Source organism: Thalassophryne amazonica, chromosome 21 (assembly GCF_902500255.1).
Source record: "Thalassophryne amazonica chromosome 21, fThaAma1.1, whole genome shotgun sequence".
In the NCBI taxonomy this organism is placed as follows: Eukaryota; Metazoa; Chordata; class Actinopteri; order Batrachoidiformes; family Batrachoididae; genus Thalassophryne; species Thalassophryne amazonica.
Window position 1 is genome coordinate 17,951,021 of NC_047123.1, and position 18,106 is coordinate 17,969,126.

General features: G+C 41.4%; 1 protein-coding gene across 1 annotated transcript in view; it reads left to right on the forward strand.

The window, feature by feature from the left end:
- The window catches only part of fut8b (fucosyltransferase 8b (alpha (1,6) fucosyltransferase)), a 255,849-nt gene that overhangs the window by 215,646 nt on the left and 22,097 nt on the right, over nt 1-18,106 (forward strand). Inside the window, 2 exon segments of the mRNA XM_034161646.1 lie at nt 911-1,138; nt 1,140-1,149. Of these exon segments, the coding sequence (XP_034017537.1) occupies nt 911-1,138; nt 1,140-1,149 (238 nt within the window).

An 18,106-nucleotide genomic window follows, 5' to 3' on the forward strand; every position in this document is an offset into this window, starting at 1 on the left:
TTTGTGTTTATTGTTAGAATCTTTTTGTACATTCTTTTGTACAAGAGCCCAAATGACCTTTATAAAGTGTCAAAATAGTTGTTTATTATAGTTTGCTGTGTGTTTTGAATGTGTGAAAATTATTTCCGCTTTATTTTTTCCTTTCTTATTTCTCATTGGAAACCTTTATTACACTTTTAAAACACCACTATAGCATATATATTCTGAAAGTACAGGTTGTCCTGAAAAAAAAGAGGCACACCACTTGATTGTGGGATGCAGGGTGAAGTTTTAACAGCAATAATAAAACATTCTGCCAGGTGAGTGGACTCTCCAAAAAAAAATGCTCTCGGACCCCAGAGGGTTAATTTGCCCACTTTCAGTTAAAATCATTATAGAAACTTTGCACAATTATTGCCAACCTTGAAAAATGTCAGCTTTTTAAAGCTCTTTAAGCTCCCTTTATTTATAAACACTACCCAATCTAGAGCCCGTGGATCCCCTCGCTAGTTCAAAGTAATTGCTACATTTAGTTTGCCCAGTTACTTACTGACATTCACATTGTGACTGTTTCACTTCAGCCCCATTGTGGTGTACACAGGTAAAATTGCAAAACAGTCCAAATACTTATGAACCTGCACTGGCCAACAGGGTTGTTAATGAGAAAATGGGATGGAAAGAAGGTAAGAGAAAGGAATTGGGAGGATAAAATCATACCACCAGAGGCAATGACTGGATGATGAATTGAGAAAGAGAGCGAGTAGGTGTCACAAAATTATAGTGAAGCGTGTAAGACAGACCCGAAAGAGAAAACAAAGAAAACAATATCGACCACGTGTTATTACAAGTCAGAGCGCAAAGCTTTAAGAGGTGTCAGGTGAAGGTCAAGCAATAAAGAAGTGTTGAACCGGTCCCCCTCTCGCCCTCCTAGAACCCCCCAGACTGCAGCAAGGCGAGGAAGCTGGTGTGCAACATCAACAAAGGCTGTGGCTACGGCTGCCAGCTCCACCACGTCGTCTACTGTTTCATGATCGCGTACGGCACCCAGCGCACGCTCATCCTAGAGTCGCACAACTGGCGCTACGCCCCCAGTGGCTGGGAGACCGTCTTCCTGCCCTCAGTAACACCTGCACCGACCCGCTCCGGGGCCTCCACGGGAACACTGGTCAGGTAGGTGCACGCACACACACACGTGCATGACATCAACACTATACGTCACCATGACCTCGCTGCCTACGCCACTTTTGATGCTTGTCATTCGAGAACGCAGGGTGTTTTAGTTTTTTGGGTTATGCCAGATTTGCTCCTTTGAGCTCGTGCAGTGAAAGCAAAGTGTGAATTCCCTCTGTAATTACCGTCAAAACACTTTATGGGCCAGTTTAGCAGCTTTGGGTTCCACCGTAACGTTTCATGCTCATCACTTCCAAAAGCGTGTGACGAAGGCCCGTGTGTCTCCAGCATCTTGTGTTCTGTGACGTACTTCTGATTTCAAATAGTGGTTGAGGTTTCTGTTGTAGCGCATCCTGGTGGTGTTTGTGTTATTTCCACGTGACCGCACACATGAAAATATTTCAAACAACAGTTTTCAAAAAGAAATATTTCCAGCGTTGCCATCTCCCACCATCTCCAGCTTCATCCAAATTTAACGGCACGCTGTTTTTTATGGCTCTCCGAAAGCAGTCAACAGCATCTGTTAGCGGCAACATGTAGCTCCTCTTCACAGTCAAACGATAGACAGTGTACACTCACCCGCCACTTTATTCGGTACACCTTGTAGTACACCTTTTTTGCCTTCAGAACTGCCTTAATTCTTCGTGCTATAGATTCAACAAGGTGTTGGAAACATTCCTCAGAGATGTTGGTCCGTATGGACACGATAGAGTTGGTTATGCGTGAAAATCCCAGCAGCAGTTTCTGAATTACTCAGACCAGCCTGTCTGGCACCAGCAACCGTGCCACATTCAAAGTTAAATCCCCTTTCTTCCCATTCTGATGCTCCGTTTGAACTTCAGCAAGTCGCCTTCACATGTCGAGCATTGAGTTGCTGCTGAGTGATTGGCTGATTAGCCATCTGTGGTGCCAAGTGATGGAACAGGTGTACCTAATAAAGTGGCCGTTGAGCGTATATGCTGCACAAACCTTGTGGGACGTCTCTATAGAGCTGCTTTGAAGCCCATATTTGGACGTTGCCATGTTGGCAGTACTGACTCTGCTTAAGTAATCAATACAGTCCCACAGTTTGTTTTTTTTTTAACCAATGCAGCAATTGTCAGTACCCCTTTTCAATTCAAAGCTTTTATTTTGCATGACTTCTTATGTCCACCTTTATTTTTGATGACTGACTCCACCCTCATAGAGACCGATGTTGTCGATATTTTTGGAGAAATGTGGACCATTCTTCTCTTTATTCTGCTGCCCTTTGCTGGAGGGGTTGTGTCGCCCTACTTTTTTCTTTAAAATACCCCAATGGTGTTCTTGTGGATTCAAGTCGATAACATGCTTGTCCATTTTAAATTTTTTTATTCTCTTTAAAAAATCGTTTTGAATCAGGCAATGTGCTTTGGGTTGTTATTGTGCTGGGTTACTCCTCTTCTGACAGACTTCTGGAGAGTGCGAGTCATCAGTTTTTTGGTATTTTTGTTCATGTCTCGGGTCCTCTGCCTTGAGATTGAGAGATGAATTTACAAAGTCATGAGCTCACTGAAGAGGGGCTTTTGGTGAAGGTCCAAGACTTCGGGGTCTTGGTGATTCCTGTCTTATTGTGTGGTTGTGAGACTTGGACCTAGCCAGTGGCCTAAGGTGACAGCTCAGTGTTTGGTTACCAGGTCTCTTTGGAGGATCCTTGGATCAACTGTGTCAGACAGTCACTTTGGGAGACTGGGATGAGGAGTATAACTTGCCTTAAGAGGGAATATCAGCTATGGCATTTTGGCACATGTGCATTTCTCTGGGTATGATCCAGCACGCAGGTACCTCAGTGTTGAGGACCCCAAGGCTAATGGGGTGGCCATGTTTGATCTGACTACAACACCTAGATGGTTACTTTTGAGATGTGGGGATGGATCAGTTTTCTGCCTGGGTGGTCCATCCAGTACCTAGGGTGGTGGATATAGGGTCATGTGGCCTATGCATGCTCCCTCACTTCACTCAATGTGAGTATTTTGGTATATCCATGGATTTTTGGTGCCGGTTCTAAATTTAATCTGTCCAATACTTTTGCCCCATGTCTTCACACTCCCACCTCCAAGCTTCACTGTCAGGACTGTGGTAGCCCTAGCCACATTCATGCCATACATGCCAGACCCCACCTGAGCCATGCAAATTTACTTCTGTCTCATCTGGACAAACATAAATTCTTTAGGCTTTGTTTCAGTTATTTGGCATCTTACACTTACCGTAAGGTTGACATTAGGCGATGCCCTGTGCACTGTCTAAGCCTTCATCTGTGTCTCCAGAACTATCAGATCTGGTTGGGTGTATTGGTGTTGCGCAAGACCACACCCACCAGACTACGGCGCCACACTGGATCCTGATTGGCAGTGTAGGCCGTCAGTCAACCAATGTAATTGCCTCATCTCAGGACTTGCTGAATGTGCAGTTTTCATTATTTGCAAGACACAAATTTTTCTTGGTACTAATGGGATACTGTCATTAACTAAAGTGTCACCTAGGAAACCACCAAAAATGACAAAATTCAAACACTACTCAGATTTTTGTAACCCTTCATTGCTGCAAAACAAATTTTGGATTTAAATTATTCAGCCAACCAAAGTTTGTTTTTGGTCAAAGTTGATGTTTTTCATGAAAATAACGAGCAATTCCTGATTTTAGCTTTGGGCCATTTTGTCCATGGAGGTGTTAGGTTGTCTCTGTCTTTCAAATTATGGTAATATAATGCTGAAGGGAGTTCTAATTTATTTATTTGGAATAATTTGACACAAGGTTCTACTTGTGATCTACTTGTGATTTTTTTTTTTTTTTTTTTTTAACTTTACAGTTTTTGTTCTCCACACTAGCTCTACCCGATTGAGTTGACACAGACAGTCATGCAATTATATGATTGACTGTTTGCTTCCACTCTTCTATGGATTGAGCAATGGTTCATTTCATTTCATTCTGCGTTCTGACAAAATAAAAAAATACAGTGATACACAAGGGCCCAAACAAAGTCTTTCCCAGAGAGTACTTTCATGTTTTTGTTCATGTTTAAGATTTAATATTTGGTGAGTGTTGAATGGCTCACTGCCACAGGCGTACAAGCTTATTTTAGTCTGTCTTCATACAGGGTGCTCCTTCCTAGGCCTTGGACTAACTAGGTGGTGAGTTCACAGGCCAGACTGTACCTCTTTGGGTTTGTTAAGACTTTGCCAAAGAAAGTAATTCTGAGCCTGCTGCCTTTTGGGTAGATCACCCACAGGTTTAGGCGCAGAGACCTGATAGTCTGATAACCATACAGATGGTAGAAAATGGGCTCTAGCAGCGAAAAACTGGTTCTTTATACACAATGGGAAGGAACTTCAGTGGTCAGCATACTATCAAATATGTACCACAATCTATTCTGGACTAAGTAAATGTGTTTCTATTTTTGTTATTATCCACACAAATACATAATAAACTTATCAACTATGTACCAAAATCTATTCTGGACTAAATAAATGTGTATCTGTTTTTGTTATTATCCACACAAATACATAATAAACTATCAACTATGTACCAAAATCGATTCTGGACTAAATAAATGTGTTTCTATTTTTGTTATTATCCACACAAATACATAATAAACTATCAACTATGTACCAAAATCTATTATGGACTAAATAAATGTGTTTCTGTTTTTGTTATTATCAACACAAATACATAATAAACTTATCAACTATATAATAAAATGTATTCTGGACTAAATAAATGTGTTTCTATTTTTGTTATTATCCACACAAATACATAATAAACTATCAACTATGTACCAAATCTATTATGGTAAATGGTAAATGGACTGCATTTATATAGCACTTTTCCATCTGTATCAGACGCTCAAAGCGCTTTACAGTTATGCCTCACATTCACCCCGATGTCAGGGTGCTGCCATACAAGGCGCTCACTGCACACCGGGAGCAACAGGGGATTAAAGGCCTTGCCCAAGGGCCCTTAGTGATTTTCCAGTCAGGTGGGGATTTGAACCCATGATCTTCTGGACTCAAGCCCAACACCTTAACCACTAGACCATCACCTCCCCTTATTATGGACTAAATAAATGTTTCTGTTTTTGTTATTATCCACACAAATACATAATAATGTCCTTCACTCAGTTTGGTGCAGATACATATCAGGTGCGCATGGTACACCGAAATGAACAGGGGAGCTAACTATGCCTTGTGCACACAGTAACATTTTGAGTGCTCAATAATACGTATTCTCCTTGAATTTATTCTGTCTCAGTCAAGCTCTGCTTGGACCACAGATAATCGTGTTCATACTTGCCATTCTTCCTCTGTATTTTCTGTCACCACTTCTTTTTTTCCTCATTGCTACATCCTCACAGGATGTTGTAATGCTCATCATTGCTTTAGCATGCTTCATCCCCCACCTGTCGTCTTTTTTTTTTTTTTTTTTTTTGACTACTACTTCTCCTGGGCAGTCCCTTCTTATCTCTTGCTCTCTCAGTCATTTCTTCTTTATTCTCCTGCCTTTCATGTGTCCTTTTTCCAACATCTTTTACCTTCTGCAGTTTCTGTCGCACAAATGTCCTCCTATAGATCCATATATGCCATCTGGTTGCTCAACTGTTGCAAGCCAGTTCACATGAGATGACTGTCCTCTCTTCTTACCTCACAGCATTTGTAGTTCTTGTCATTCAAGTCTTTAATTTTTACTGTTTGGCATATCCAGCCAACTATTATTCTAATGCAACACACCATTAGGGCTGAAACCGTTAGCTCACATAATGGGCTAAATGGATAGAAACAGTTTCGGTGAAGTGTTCGAAATTTCGAACGAAAAATGCGCTCACGTTGAAACATCTGAATATAAACAGCACGACGTGGAAGGAATCAGCTACAGTGGAAAAGTGCATGTAATTCATTCGTTGATCCCACATAGTCTTGTTACTACACAGGTTCATAGGCGATCATTGAGCGGTCATTGAGTGAGCGGCAGGGTACACACTAGCCAGGCGTCTGATTGAGAAGCAGCTAATTAAGTAAAGTTATCCAGTTTAGTTTGATAATCTAACACCTTAAAAACAGGACTGGTGTTACCATAGCGTAGCTTGAGTCTTACTTTGGCTACGATATTACATTATTAAAGTAAGGTCTTGTGTATTCAACTGTGGGTGGATTTTGTATGAAAACTCCATCAGACTTGTTGTAGATTAGCGGCTTGCTTAAGGCTCATGTTGTGCACAGCAGCAATGTGTCATTCATTAACAAAACGATGTAGTGAATGTGAAATCCGAAGGATCAGCCTTCTTTGTCAGTAAATCTGTCTTTTGCCTCCTGGTTCGTTAAAATATTCCCTGCTGCCATAAAGAAAGTAAAAGGCAAACAGCACAAACACTCAGCTATAGAGGGTTTTCAATCACGTGACCGATATGCTGCAGGACAGGTGCCGTCTCCATTCTGGATTACAAGGAGGCTGGCGCGATAGAAAAATGAAGAGAATGTACGGTTATTACAATGCTTTAAACCCTCGAGGTAAAGCTATTTATCATGATAGATGTGTAGCAGTTGGATCAGTGGATCCGTATCTATACCAGATAGTGAATTTAGTGTGATGTCACGAACTGGCCGACTGCAATATTGTGAACTTTTTGGTGTTTTCCACTTTGCCATTGTACACCATGGAGGAAGCTACCGACCAGGTCAGCCTCACTGGCCTCCTGCAGAGCATCACAGCTGAGCTCTGAAACGTTTACACTTAATGACGGCACGTCACGAATGCCACGAAGTATACATTCTTGGCTGACGAGCGTGAGACCTCACCCTCTCCTCTTTCACAGACCATGCATCAAACCTGGACGTTCTCTGCATCCACTGATGATGAGATGGCTCTCGAGACAACGATCTCACCCGTCTGGTCACAAGGTCGAGTCTCTGGCAAATACACACTGTGCACTCCAGACTTAAATGCCACCATGTTCCAATCCGTGTAGATGCACCACAGCTGTGAGTCCTGACGAGCCTCAGGTGATCAGGGTGAGGTCCTGATAACTCAGCCACACAGCCACTCAGTCCTAAACGCGCACCACCTGGAAGGAAAACCAAAAGACAGAAACAGAAGACAAACAAAAGCCAGCCAGGCACGCCAGCCACAATCAATCAATCAATCAATTTTTTATATAGCGCCAATCACAACAAACAGTTGCCCCAAGGCGCTTATATTGTAAGGCAAGGCCATACAATAATTATGTAAACCCCAACGGTCAAAACGACCCCCTGTGAGCAAGCACTTGGCTACAGTGGGAAGGAAAAACTCCCTTTTAACAGGAAGAACCTCCAGCAGAACCAGGCTCAGGGAGGGGCAGTCTTCTGCTGGGACTGGTTGGGGCTGAGGGAGAGAACCAGGAAAAGACATGCTGTGGAGGGGAGCAGAGATCGATCACTAATGATTAAATGCAGAGTGGTGCATATAGAGCAAAAAGAGAAAGAAACAGTGCATCATGGGAACCCCCCAGCAGTTTACGTCTATAGCAGCATAACTAAGGGATGGTTCGGGGTCACCTGATCCAGCCCTAACTATAAGCTTTAGCAAAAAGGAAAGTTTTAAGCCTAATCTTAAAGGTAGAGAGGGTGTCTGTCTCCCTGATCTGAATTGGGAGCTGGTTCCACAGGAGAGGAGCCTGAAAGCTGAAGGCTCTGCCTCCCATTCTACTCTTACAAACCCTAGGAACTACAAGTAAGCCTGCAGTCTGAGAGCGAAGCGCTCTATTGGGGTGATATGGTACTACGAGGTCCCTAAGATAAGATGGGACCTGATTATTCAAAACCATATAAGTAAGAAGAAGAATTTTAAATTCTATTCTAGAATTAACAGGAAGCCAATGAAGAGAGGCCAATATGGGTGAGATATGCTCTCTCCTTCTAGTCCCCGTCAGTACTCTAGCTGCAGCATTTTGAATTAACTGAAGGCTTTTTAGGGAACTTTTAGGACAACCTGATAATAATGAATTACAATAGTCCAGCCTAGAGGAAATAAATGCATGAATTAGTTTTTCAGCATCACTCTGAGACAAGACCTTTCTGATTTTAGAGATATTGCGTAAATGCAAAAAAGCAGTCCTACATATTTGTTTAACATGCGCTTTGAATGACATATCCTGATCAAAAATGACTCCAAGATTTCTCACAGTATTACTAGAGGTCAGGGTAATGCCATCCAGAGTAAGGATCTGGTTAGACACCATGTTTCTAAGATTTGTGGGGCCAAGTACAATAACTTCAGTTTTATCTGAGTTTAAAAGCAGGAAATTAGAGGTCATCATGTCTTTATGTCTGTAAGACAATCCTGCAGTTTAGCTAATTGGCGTGTGTCCTCTGGCTTCATGGATAGATAAAGCTGGGTATCATCTGCGTAACAATGAAAATTTAAGCAATACCGTCTAATAATACTGCCTAATAATCAAGCTACATAATCAAGACAGATCAACACGCTCAGTTGCGACCTCCATGACGTGAGGCGAAATGAGGGTGGTGCGTGACATTCATGGAAGATTTTTTGACAGCCAGAAACATGCTCCATGAAAATCACGAATATCACGCACCAACACGCACTATTAAGAAACCTATTCTGATGCGTTAATTCAGGTTAAGAATGACAGAAATGTGCCAAGAATGACGCAGATATGACATTCTTGCCTATGTGTAAACGCAGTATTAGAAAGCTTGTAATACTCCACTGCTTGATGCCCAATAACTGCTGGGAGCCTATAAAATTTATTCTGTTTTTAGATTAATAAAATATCAAATGACAGGGATCTATTTCAGCTGTTATATAAGACAAATAATGAATGCTTTTTTCATACCAGGCTTTGCCTCGTTGAATGGTACGTTCCATCTTTCACCTCATGCAATATTCGTTCCATAGAACTCATAAACATTGATATTTGTATATTTGTTTGCATGCACTTCTGTGATATAGCAACATGGCAAAAACGGAATATTCAATAAAGAGCAGTTGATCTTTGCATTAGTTGCCCCGTTATACCGGTTCCAGTGGTTATGAGGCACAACTGCAGACTGAAAATCAGCTTACACTGAGAGATCCAGAGCGACAGTAGGGGGAAAAAACCATTGCCACCCAGGATTATCAGATATGTTGAGTCCTTGTCAGCATCAGACATACCAGCAACTACAATAACAGACCTCTGAGCAACATCTGCAGCCACAGTTGAAACGAAGTCCTGTTGGATGATATACAGTCGAGGCTGACGTCCCACAGCACCAACAGTCTAAACTATTTTCTTTTGGCTCCTCATGAATTTCTTCCGGGTGTTGCCACAGCGCAGCTGGTTGGAACTGCAATTTATGAATCCAGAAATTGCTGTTGTCAAAATTGTGCAAAAGTGCAGGCAGTTGGAAGCACTTTTCTAAGCAGGGAGGACAAAACTGCATTACAAATAAATGATATATTACCTATACAGATATATTTTTTTTTCAGTCTGTTTGTTCCAAGCAGAATCTGTGTTTTTCTATGCCCACTGGGATCCACCTTAAAATTATTACACACATGACAATGAAAATGTATATCTTTTGTCCAATCAGCAATAGATTCCTATTGCAAGTTTAAATGATAAAAGAAAGAAACCCTCGAGTATGAGTAAGTAAAATGCTGAAAAGAGGAAAGTTGGAGATTTTGAGCTGATGAGCTTCTTTTAGGCTGTTTTAAATATGGCATTCATTGTCTCACCTCTTTCATTTCATTCAGTGCTATACTGTGCAGAAAGTATTCACAGCACTATACTTTTTCCACATTTTGTTATTTCAGCCTTACTATAAAATGGAGTAAAGTCATTTTCCCCAAAATTGTGCTCACAGCACCCCATAATAACAACATGAGAAAAGTTTTGGGTTTTTATCGCAAATTTATTAAAATAAAAAAGTAAGCAATCATATGTACAGAAGTACATCACACCCTTTGCTCAATACTTTGTTGATGCACGTTTGGCAGCAATTTCAGCCTCAAGTCTTCTTGAATATGATGCCACAAACTTGGTGCACCTATCTTTGGGCAGTTTTGTCCATTCCTCTTTGCAGCACCTCTCAGGCTCCATCAGTTTGGATGGGGAGCGTTGGTGCACAAACAATTTCAGAGATGTTCAATCGGATTCAGGTCTGGACTCTGGCTGGGCCACTCAAGGACATTCACAGAGTTGTCCTGAAGCCACTCCTTTGATATCTTGGCTGTGTGCTTAGGGTCATTGTCCTGCTGAAAGATGATCTGTCCCCCAGTCTGAGGTTGAGTGCTCTGGAGCAGGTTTTCGTCCAGGATGTCTCTGTACATTGCTGCATTCATCTTTCCCTCAATCCTGACTAGGGCTGCAGCTATCGATTATTTTAGTAATCGAGTATTCTGGCGATTAATTGAGTAATCGGATAAAAAGTATTTTTGCGTTTTAAAACATTAACAGTCCAGGGCTCTCCCTTAAGTAATGGCACAATGTCACTGCGTTATTATTTATTTTTTCACATCAGGGGTGGTGGCCAAGTGGTTAATGCGCTTGGTTTCAGTGCAGAAGGTTCCGGGTTCAAATCCCACCCCTGCCACATTTCTCCATGTAATGTGGAGTTGCGTCAGGAAGGGCATCCAGCATAAAACCTGTGCCAATTCAACATGCAGATCCACCTTGGATTTTGCTGTGGCGACCCCGAGTGCAAACAAGGGAGCAGCCGAAGGGACTTACTTTACATCTTTACAAGTTTTGGATCTTTTCTGGTGTCAGGAGCTTAGCTAAAGTCTTGACATTTTGCTGAAATGGCGATGGGTTGTGGCTTTCTGTTTTTTGTTTTCCCCAACTTGTAAAATTTAACCATTTTTATTATTTATTACGGTGGTGGACTGGGTCCCCTGCATGAATTCTTTTTTTAACACTCTCTCTCTGCGATTCAGCCAATGCATTTCATTTTCAGTGGAGGTTGAACATGCAGCTCGCAGTCACTGTTTTTTTATTATTATTTTATTTGAGTTTTATTTGAGTTGAGTTTGTGTAGCATTGTGTGTTGCCCAAAAAAAGCAAAAATTAAAAGCAAAACACTCATTGCGAGTCTAAGCAAAACACAGAAGAAAGAGGGACTTCTTCCAGAGACTGTCTGTGGCCGGGACGGAGCGAAGCGGCCAGCAGACAAAACTTGTTTGTTTTTTTTTACAAAAACAAATACACTGCTTTGCTTTAAATGTACAGTAAGCTACTTTCAGATGATCAGCGTGGACCATCTTTTTCCTAAAGGCTTTATTGCATTCTGTTTGTCGTGTTGGAAACTGTAGCGTTTGTGCTAATTTGATTAGCGCTTGCTCTACTTTCTGCTGTTTGTTTTTCTGGGGACATTACAGCGCACACACAGGCCTGGCATATGTACTACAACATTAACGAAGCTTCGAGGCACAGGAATTTGCCTCGAACATTTTTTGTAATCGAATTTATTCGAATTACTCGATTAATCGTTCAGCCCTAATCCTGACTAGTCTCCCAGTTCCTGCCATTGAAAAACATCCCCACAGCATGATGTGCCACCACCATGCTTCACTTACGGATGATGCTGGTTTCCTCCACACATGATGCCGGCATTCATGCCAAAGGAGTTTAATCATTGTCTCATCAGACAAGAGAATTTTGTTTCTCATGGTTCTGAGAGTCTTTCAGGTGCCTTTTGCCAAAGGTCCAAGTGGGCTGCCATATGCCTTTTACTAAGGAATGGCTTCCATCTGGCCACTCTATCATACAGACCTGATTGGTAGATTGCTGCAGAGATTGTTGTCCTTCTGGAAGGTTCCTTTTCTCTTGCAGAGGAATTTTGGAGGTCTAACAGAGTGACTATCGCATTCTAGGTCACCTCCCTGACTAAGGCCTTTCTCCCCCGATCACTCAGTTTAGACAGGTGGTCAGCTCTAGGAAGAGTACTGGTGCATCCGTAGTTCTTCATTTATGGATGATAGAGGTCACTGTGCTCATTGTAGTGCAGGAGATAAGAAAATATTAATAACAAATTCTGCACAAAAACTCCTTAGACCAGTGGTTGTCCAAGTATTCCAGAAAGGGTCAAGAGGATGCAGGTTTTCTTTACAGCCACTGACTCCAGCAGGTGATATCACTGACTGACATCACTTTAAGCACATGAGGAGGAGTTCAGTCTGAAATCAGATTATGAAAAGATGCTATATCTGTAATAATACATAACTTGACAGATACATTATCTAACTCATAAGAAGGAATGAAATGCAACTGTTTACCAATCCATTACAGTATAGTTATTATAAATAATTACCTTGAGACAAGATTCCAAATGCGTTCTCCACCGCTCAGTGAGCACAAGATAACCTGTAATGTACATAATATCTCTGGATTCTTGGAGCAATGAGAGAATCGTTTCATCAGCCAAGTTCTGAGAGCATATGCTTCATTAGATTAGATTAGATTAAGTGGAACTTTAGTAATCCCTTGGGAAGATCTCCCCCCAGGGAAAATTGAGGTCCCAGTAGCATTGTATAACTAGCTGCACACAGAGCATCAAAAGTGAAAGAAAACAAAGTGCAATATAAATACTACTGCTCCTCTCCTTCCATCCTCTGTCTTCTGTTACTCCTCTCCCCCTGAGTGAGGAGCTGTACAGTCTGATGGCCTGAGGCACAAGGAGTGTTTCAGTTTATTGGTCCTGCATCATCGACTATGAAGTGATATGGCACAGGCTTTATTTTATATAGTGTGGTATCAAGTTGGGAGGCCTTGGCACAACGAATTGCGCGACAGTGCAGGGATCAAATTCATGCAAGTGTCAAGGTGGCTTAAGGAGTATGTGTGCCAGTTTTGGTGCTAGTTTCCAGAAATGAACGATTGTTACATTATCTGCTTCACTCTTGGGACCTTCAAAACAGCAGATGTCCAATCAGCTGTATTTACCCCAGATGGACTCCAGTTAGGCTGTAGAACGTCTCAAGAGCTCAATTTTGAGCTCCCTGGCAAAGGCTGTGAATTCTTATGTATGTATGTATGATTTCTTTTTTTTTTCTTTTGTTTTTTATATATATATATATATATATATATAAATTTACCAAAAAAAATTATGTGTAGAATTTTGAGGGGAAAAGGAATTCTAGCTAATCCATTACTTTTTTTCGCAAATCTGATTGGTTAATCGTGTGAGATTTCAAACCATAAAATATCACGGTGGCAAAATATTAAAACCATTTCACATTGATGTATTGCGTTGATGCTCAGTGTCAACAATGACGCTGTCACCTGAGACCGACAGAAACTAGTGCAGGAGCCATGATGCCAAAATGCGTGGATTTAACGGGATTGATTGTGCATTTATCGTGGATTTAACTCAATGCAGCTGACGAGGATGGCAAAATCTGTGGGTCTGCTCACAGAATTTCCAGTTTGGCACGAAGACGCTGTTGCAATGGTTAAGATTTGACGAGCCGACTGGCACCTTTCACAACAATCACCGACTGAATTACTTACAGGAAAATAAACCGTGCAAACGATGGAATTGAATTAGAATGGGAATAATCCTGTTGTGTGTGATGATTTGCGGACGTTCATGCTGGATTACGGTCACAAATGTTTTAACACTCAATTTGCGACCGTAAAATCCACCACGAATGTCAACAAATCATCAGGACACAAACGGGTTATTTCCTTAATTCCATCCAAAGCTGCAACATGACAAAAATATGGAAACGTGACGTGCTGTGAATACTTTCCAGATGCACTGTACGTACACGTTGATCTCACTCTTTACTCTTTATGTCCAGTGGACAGCTCGAGAGGTTAGCACCGTCTCTCAGATCTGTGTACTGAATTCAGATCCCTCAAAGGGGAAAGTGTTTTGCAGTCTTCTTGTGGAACAATAGTTCGTTGATCAAGGGCTAATTGCCAGAGTGTGTATTCCTTTGAGCTTCTCTGTAGAGATATTACTGCCTTATTAGAGAGTCTGAGAACACAAAAGCAAACACAATGCTGTTTGCTGTGTAAAGACATAAAAGGGTTTTTTTTTTAAGCTTACAAACTCTGTTTTAGTGTATTATGAGTGGAGAGACTGTTTTGTCGACTGTTATTTCACTATATGTTTTGGCAAAACCATTATTCTGGTACATATATAGTCTGTGTAAAGGTTTTAAGCACATTTAACGCATCATAAATCATTAAACCTGATAAATCTCCATAAATAATTGAAATGTGTGATGAATTTCAACTTTAATAATAATTTATATGAAAATTGGGTTCTATTTACGTGTGATTTTTCAGTATATAAGTTACCCAGAGTATAAGTCGCAGGACCTCAAAAAACAAAATGCAACTTAAAGTACGAGTAATTGTGTTTTACAATCGTTTTATTATTGCATGATCATTTGCAACTATGTATGTGTGGTGTTCTACTGGCCGAGCACTTACAAAGAAATTATTATTATGAAATAAACAGGGTTCTCACAGGTATTTTTTTCACAGCATAGGGGGGAATTTAGCGGGGGCGTAGCCGTGCAACGTGCATTGCAGGGGCTAATATTGTAGGAGTGTCTGGGGGCATCCCCCACCCAGAAAATTTTGAAATTTATACCCATTGAAACACTATTTCCTGCATTTTGAGGGCCAGTTTGTATTGCTAACGGTTATGTTAATAACGTGCAACATGTCATTTAAAAAAGAAAGGGAAAAAAATAGAAAAGTCAGTCTATACTGGTTAAATCACAGCATAGGGACCCCCTGTGTGCAACTGCGCTGGCGAGAACCCGGATAAAAAAAAAACGTAGCTCACATATTCACTTTTGTTGGAACTGATTTTGTGTTGACATGTCAATGAAAAAGTGGATGGGGGAGGAGAGGCATCAAATGCTACTTTTATTATAACTCTGGGATGCCTAAAATGTTTGAACAGTGCTGTATATAAACACACAGAAAAAAAATATATATATAATAAAATTACGGTTTTCTTAGGTATTATACGTTTTTGGTGAAAGTCCCGTTACTAGATTAGAGAGGTTAGATTAGATGGAATTTTATTAATCCCTGGGAAGACTCCTCAGGGAAATTGAGGTTCCAGCAGCATTGTATAGGGTAAGAAGCTCACAGAGTATCAAAAGTGAAAGTAAAAAACATTTTCAAATGTATATACAAATATCAATACCAGAAATACTGCCCACTGGTGCCTTAGTGGCTACTACTGTCCTCTCTCCTTCCCGTCCCCTGTCTTCTTGTTACTCCTCCTCCCACCAGGTTCTACAGTCTGATAGCCTGAGGGACAAAGTAGTTTTTCAGCCTGTTGATCTTGCACTTGAGAAGGAGCAGTCTGCGGCTGAAGAGGCTACTAGGGTGGGGTGACTGGCATCGTCCATAATGTCCATCAGTGTTCTCTTCTATTACTATTAATATTTAATTTATTCATTCATTCACTTTCAGTTTTCCGCACTGATTTACACCAAATTTGGCAGACACAGAGGTGGAAGTTCTGTAGTTGGCCATGGTCGTATGTGTGTTTGTTTCGGTCAGGTCCTCCTGCTGGGTCAGTCAACATGGCCCGTGACATTTCCCTCAACGCATTAACTTTGGCAAAAGCATTTGAATTTTGACCAGATTTGGAGAAAATGTGGCACACACTTCCAGAATTGCCCTGGCAAAGTCAGCTCCAGGTCCGTCACTTGGGTGAAGGTCAAGACCCGTAGCCCTTACTGCCTTCATGTTGACGGGTACTATGACGTAGTGTTTAGAATACTGTGAGTCCAATTACTTAGAGGGTTTGACGAGGGATGGACTGTGCCTAATTCAAAAAAACGCATCATGTCCAAATACTTATGAGCCAGGCTGTGTCAGTAACAAGTCGCTATGGAAGCGTATGTGGCGTTGCAGGTGTGAGTTTGCGGGCTGAGTGATGAAGCGTACAGTATGTATGTATGTATGCAGAGGCTTTGGAGCCGAGATGAAATCAGAAGAGCTTTGTGATCTAATTAAGTAGCTGTGGGAGGAAGACGTACTGCTTATCTGTACATTCCTGCCAAGAAGTTCAAACCTCAAAATACACCCCCCTCCTGCCTTTTATGTGAATTATGCCAGTGCCTGTTATATAAGCAAAGACAGGCCTGGGAATATATTTTTTCTATTCAATATTTAATGCATCTCCCAATTTATATTCAGTCGGTGCGCTCGCATACATCCACACTCAGAGTCCCAGCCTCTGATTCACACTTTGTGTTTAACGTGTTTTTATGTCACCTTTATGCCAGAGGCCATCTTAATCGGCCATTCATTTTGGGTGAGTTTTGCGCGAACAGATTATCGTTACGTTCGGCGGCCGTCGGAGAAAAAAAACATTTTAGTCTTTAAGAACATCAAGCTCAGAGTTATTTTGTTTTGGGTTTTTTTTTTTTTTTTTTGCCCACACAAGCATGTTGGGTTTTAAGACTGAAAGAGGGACTGTTGCGTCTGGCAGCTGGTGAGATGGGATTAGCTGAGACTGTGCGACTGTGTTGTGTTTCCTTAGTCCATTTGGATCCTAATTAGTTAAAAATCTTCCAGAAGACGTGCATTTGTCTGTTTTTGCAGGGGGGGGGGGGTGCTTGTAAGGGTTCGTCGTGCAGGTGCGTGCACTCGAGCTGTGACTGTGTCCGCGGCCACTTGGCTTCAGTTTGCCTGAAGGCCTGGCAGCATGCACCCAAAGACGTGACCTTCGTAATCAGCCCCGCTCAACCTGACGCCCGTGGCCACTGCCAAGCGGGATTCAGCTGGAAGAGGCCAACCACCAGATCGCCGTCACCCCCGTCTTCTTAAACAGTCTAGATTTAAAGGCGCTTATCTTGGCCTTCTAGGGGAGAACGAGTTAAAAGCAGCTGCCAATCACAAATACTGGATGTGTCAGAGAGCAGATACGTCTGCCAAAAGCCCACAGACCTCTGTTTGCATCTCTGTGGACGTTTTTTTTTTTTTCTGTCTATTCCTTTTCATTGACTTTTTATCCTGATCATCAATCTTTGAGTCTGATTACTGACTTTTGGCCCAAATGACTCATCTTTGATCCTGATCAGAGTTGTGATCTTGATTGCTGACCTTGGGTGACTTATTAGGAGTCCAAGCACTCGAAGGGGCGAAAACCTCTACTGTTAGTATTACATCTGCCAAGGATGGAATAAAATCATTTGTGTTTATTTGTCTGTTGGCAACATTACATCAAAACTATTACACAGAATTTGATGAAATTTTCACCACAGATATATATTAGGCCATGGAAGACTTCATTCAATTTTGGAGGTGATCTAGATTCTGGATCAAGTTTTACTTTATATAAGCTTTGAAGGATTACATCAAAACTACTTGACGGATTCTCGCCCAATTTTCACCACAGATACATACTAGGCCATGGAAGAATTTTGGAGGTGATCTGGATCTGGATCCGGATATATATATATATATATACACACACACTATACTACTTCACAGATTCTCACCAAATTTGCACTGGGTACGGAAGACTCCACTGTATTTTGGAGGTGATCTAGATCTGGATTGTGGCTCAGGATTTCACTATAGGCCTTTAAGAGTACATCAAAACTACTTCACGGATTCTCACCAAATTTACACCGGGTACGGAAGACTCCACTGTCTTTTGGAGGTGATCCAGATTGTGGCTCAGGATTTCACTTTATAGGCTTTTAAGGATTACGTCAAAACTATTTCACGAATTCTCACCAAATTTGCACCACAGGTACATATTAGGGCATGGGAGACTGCACTGAATTGTGGAGGTGATCCTGATCTGGATTGGCGGACGTGAGAAATCTCTGATGCCCTTATTATTATTATCATTAATTGTTATAGTTATTTAATAATTAATAGTAAACTAAAAGTATCTGGAGGTCAGAACCGCAAGAGTTACAAAACCCAAAGTTGGGAAATAGGTCCAAAATCACCACCACGACTTGGATTCAA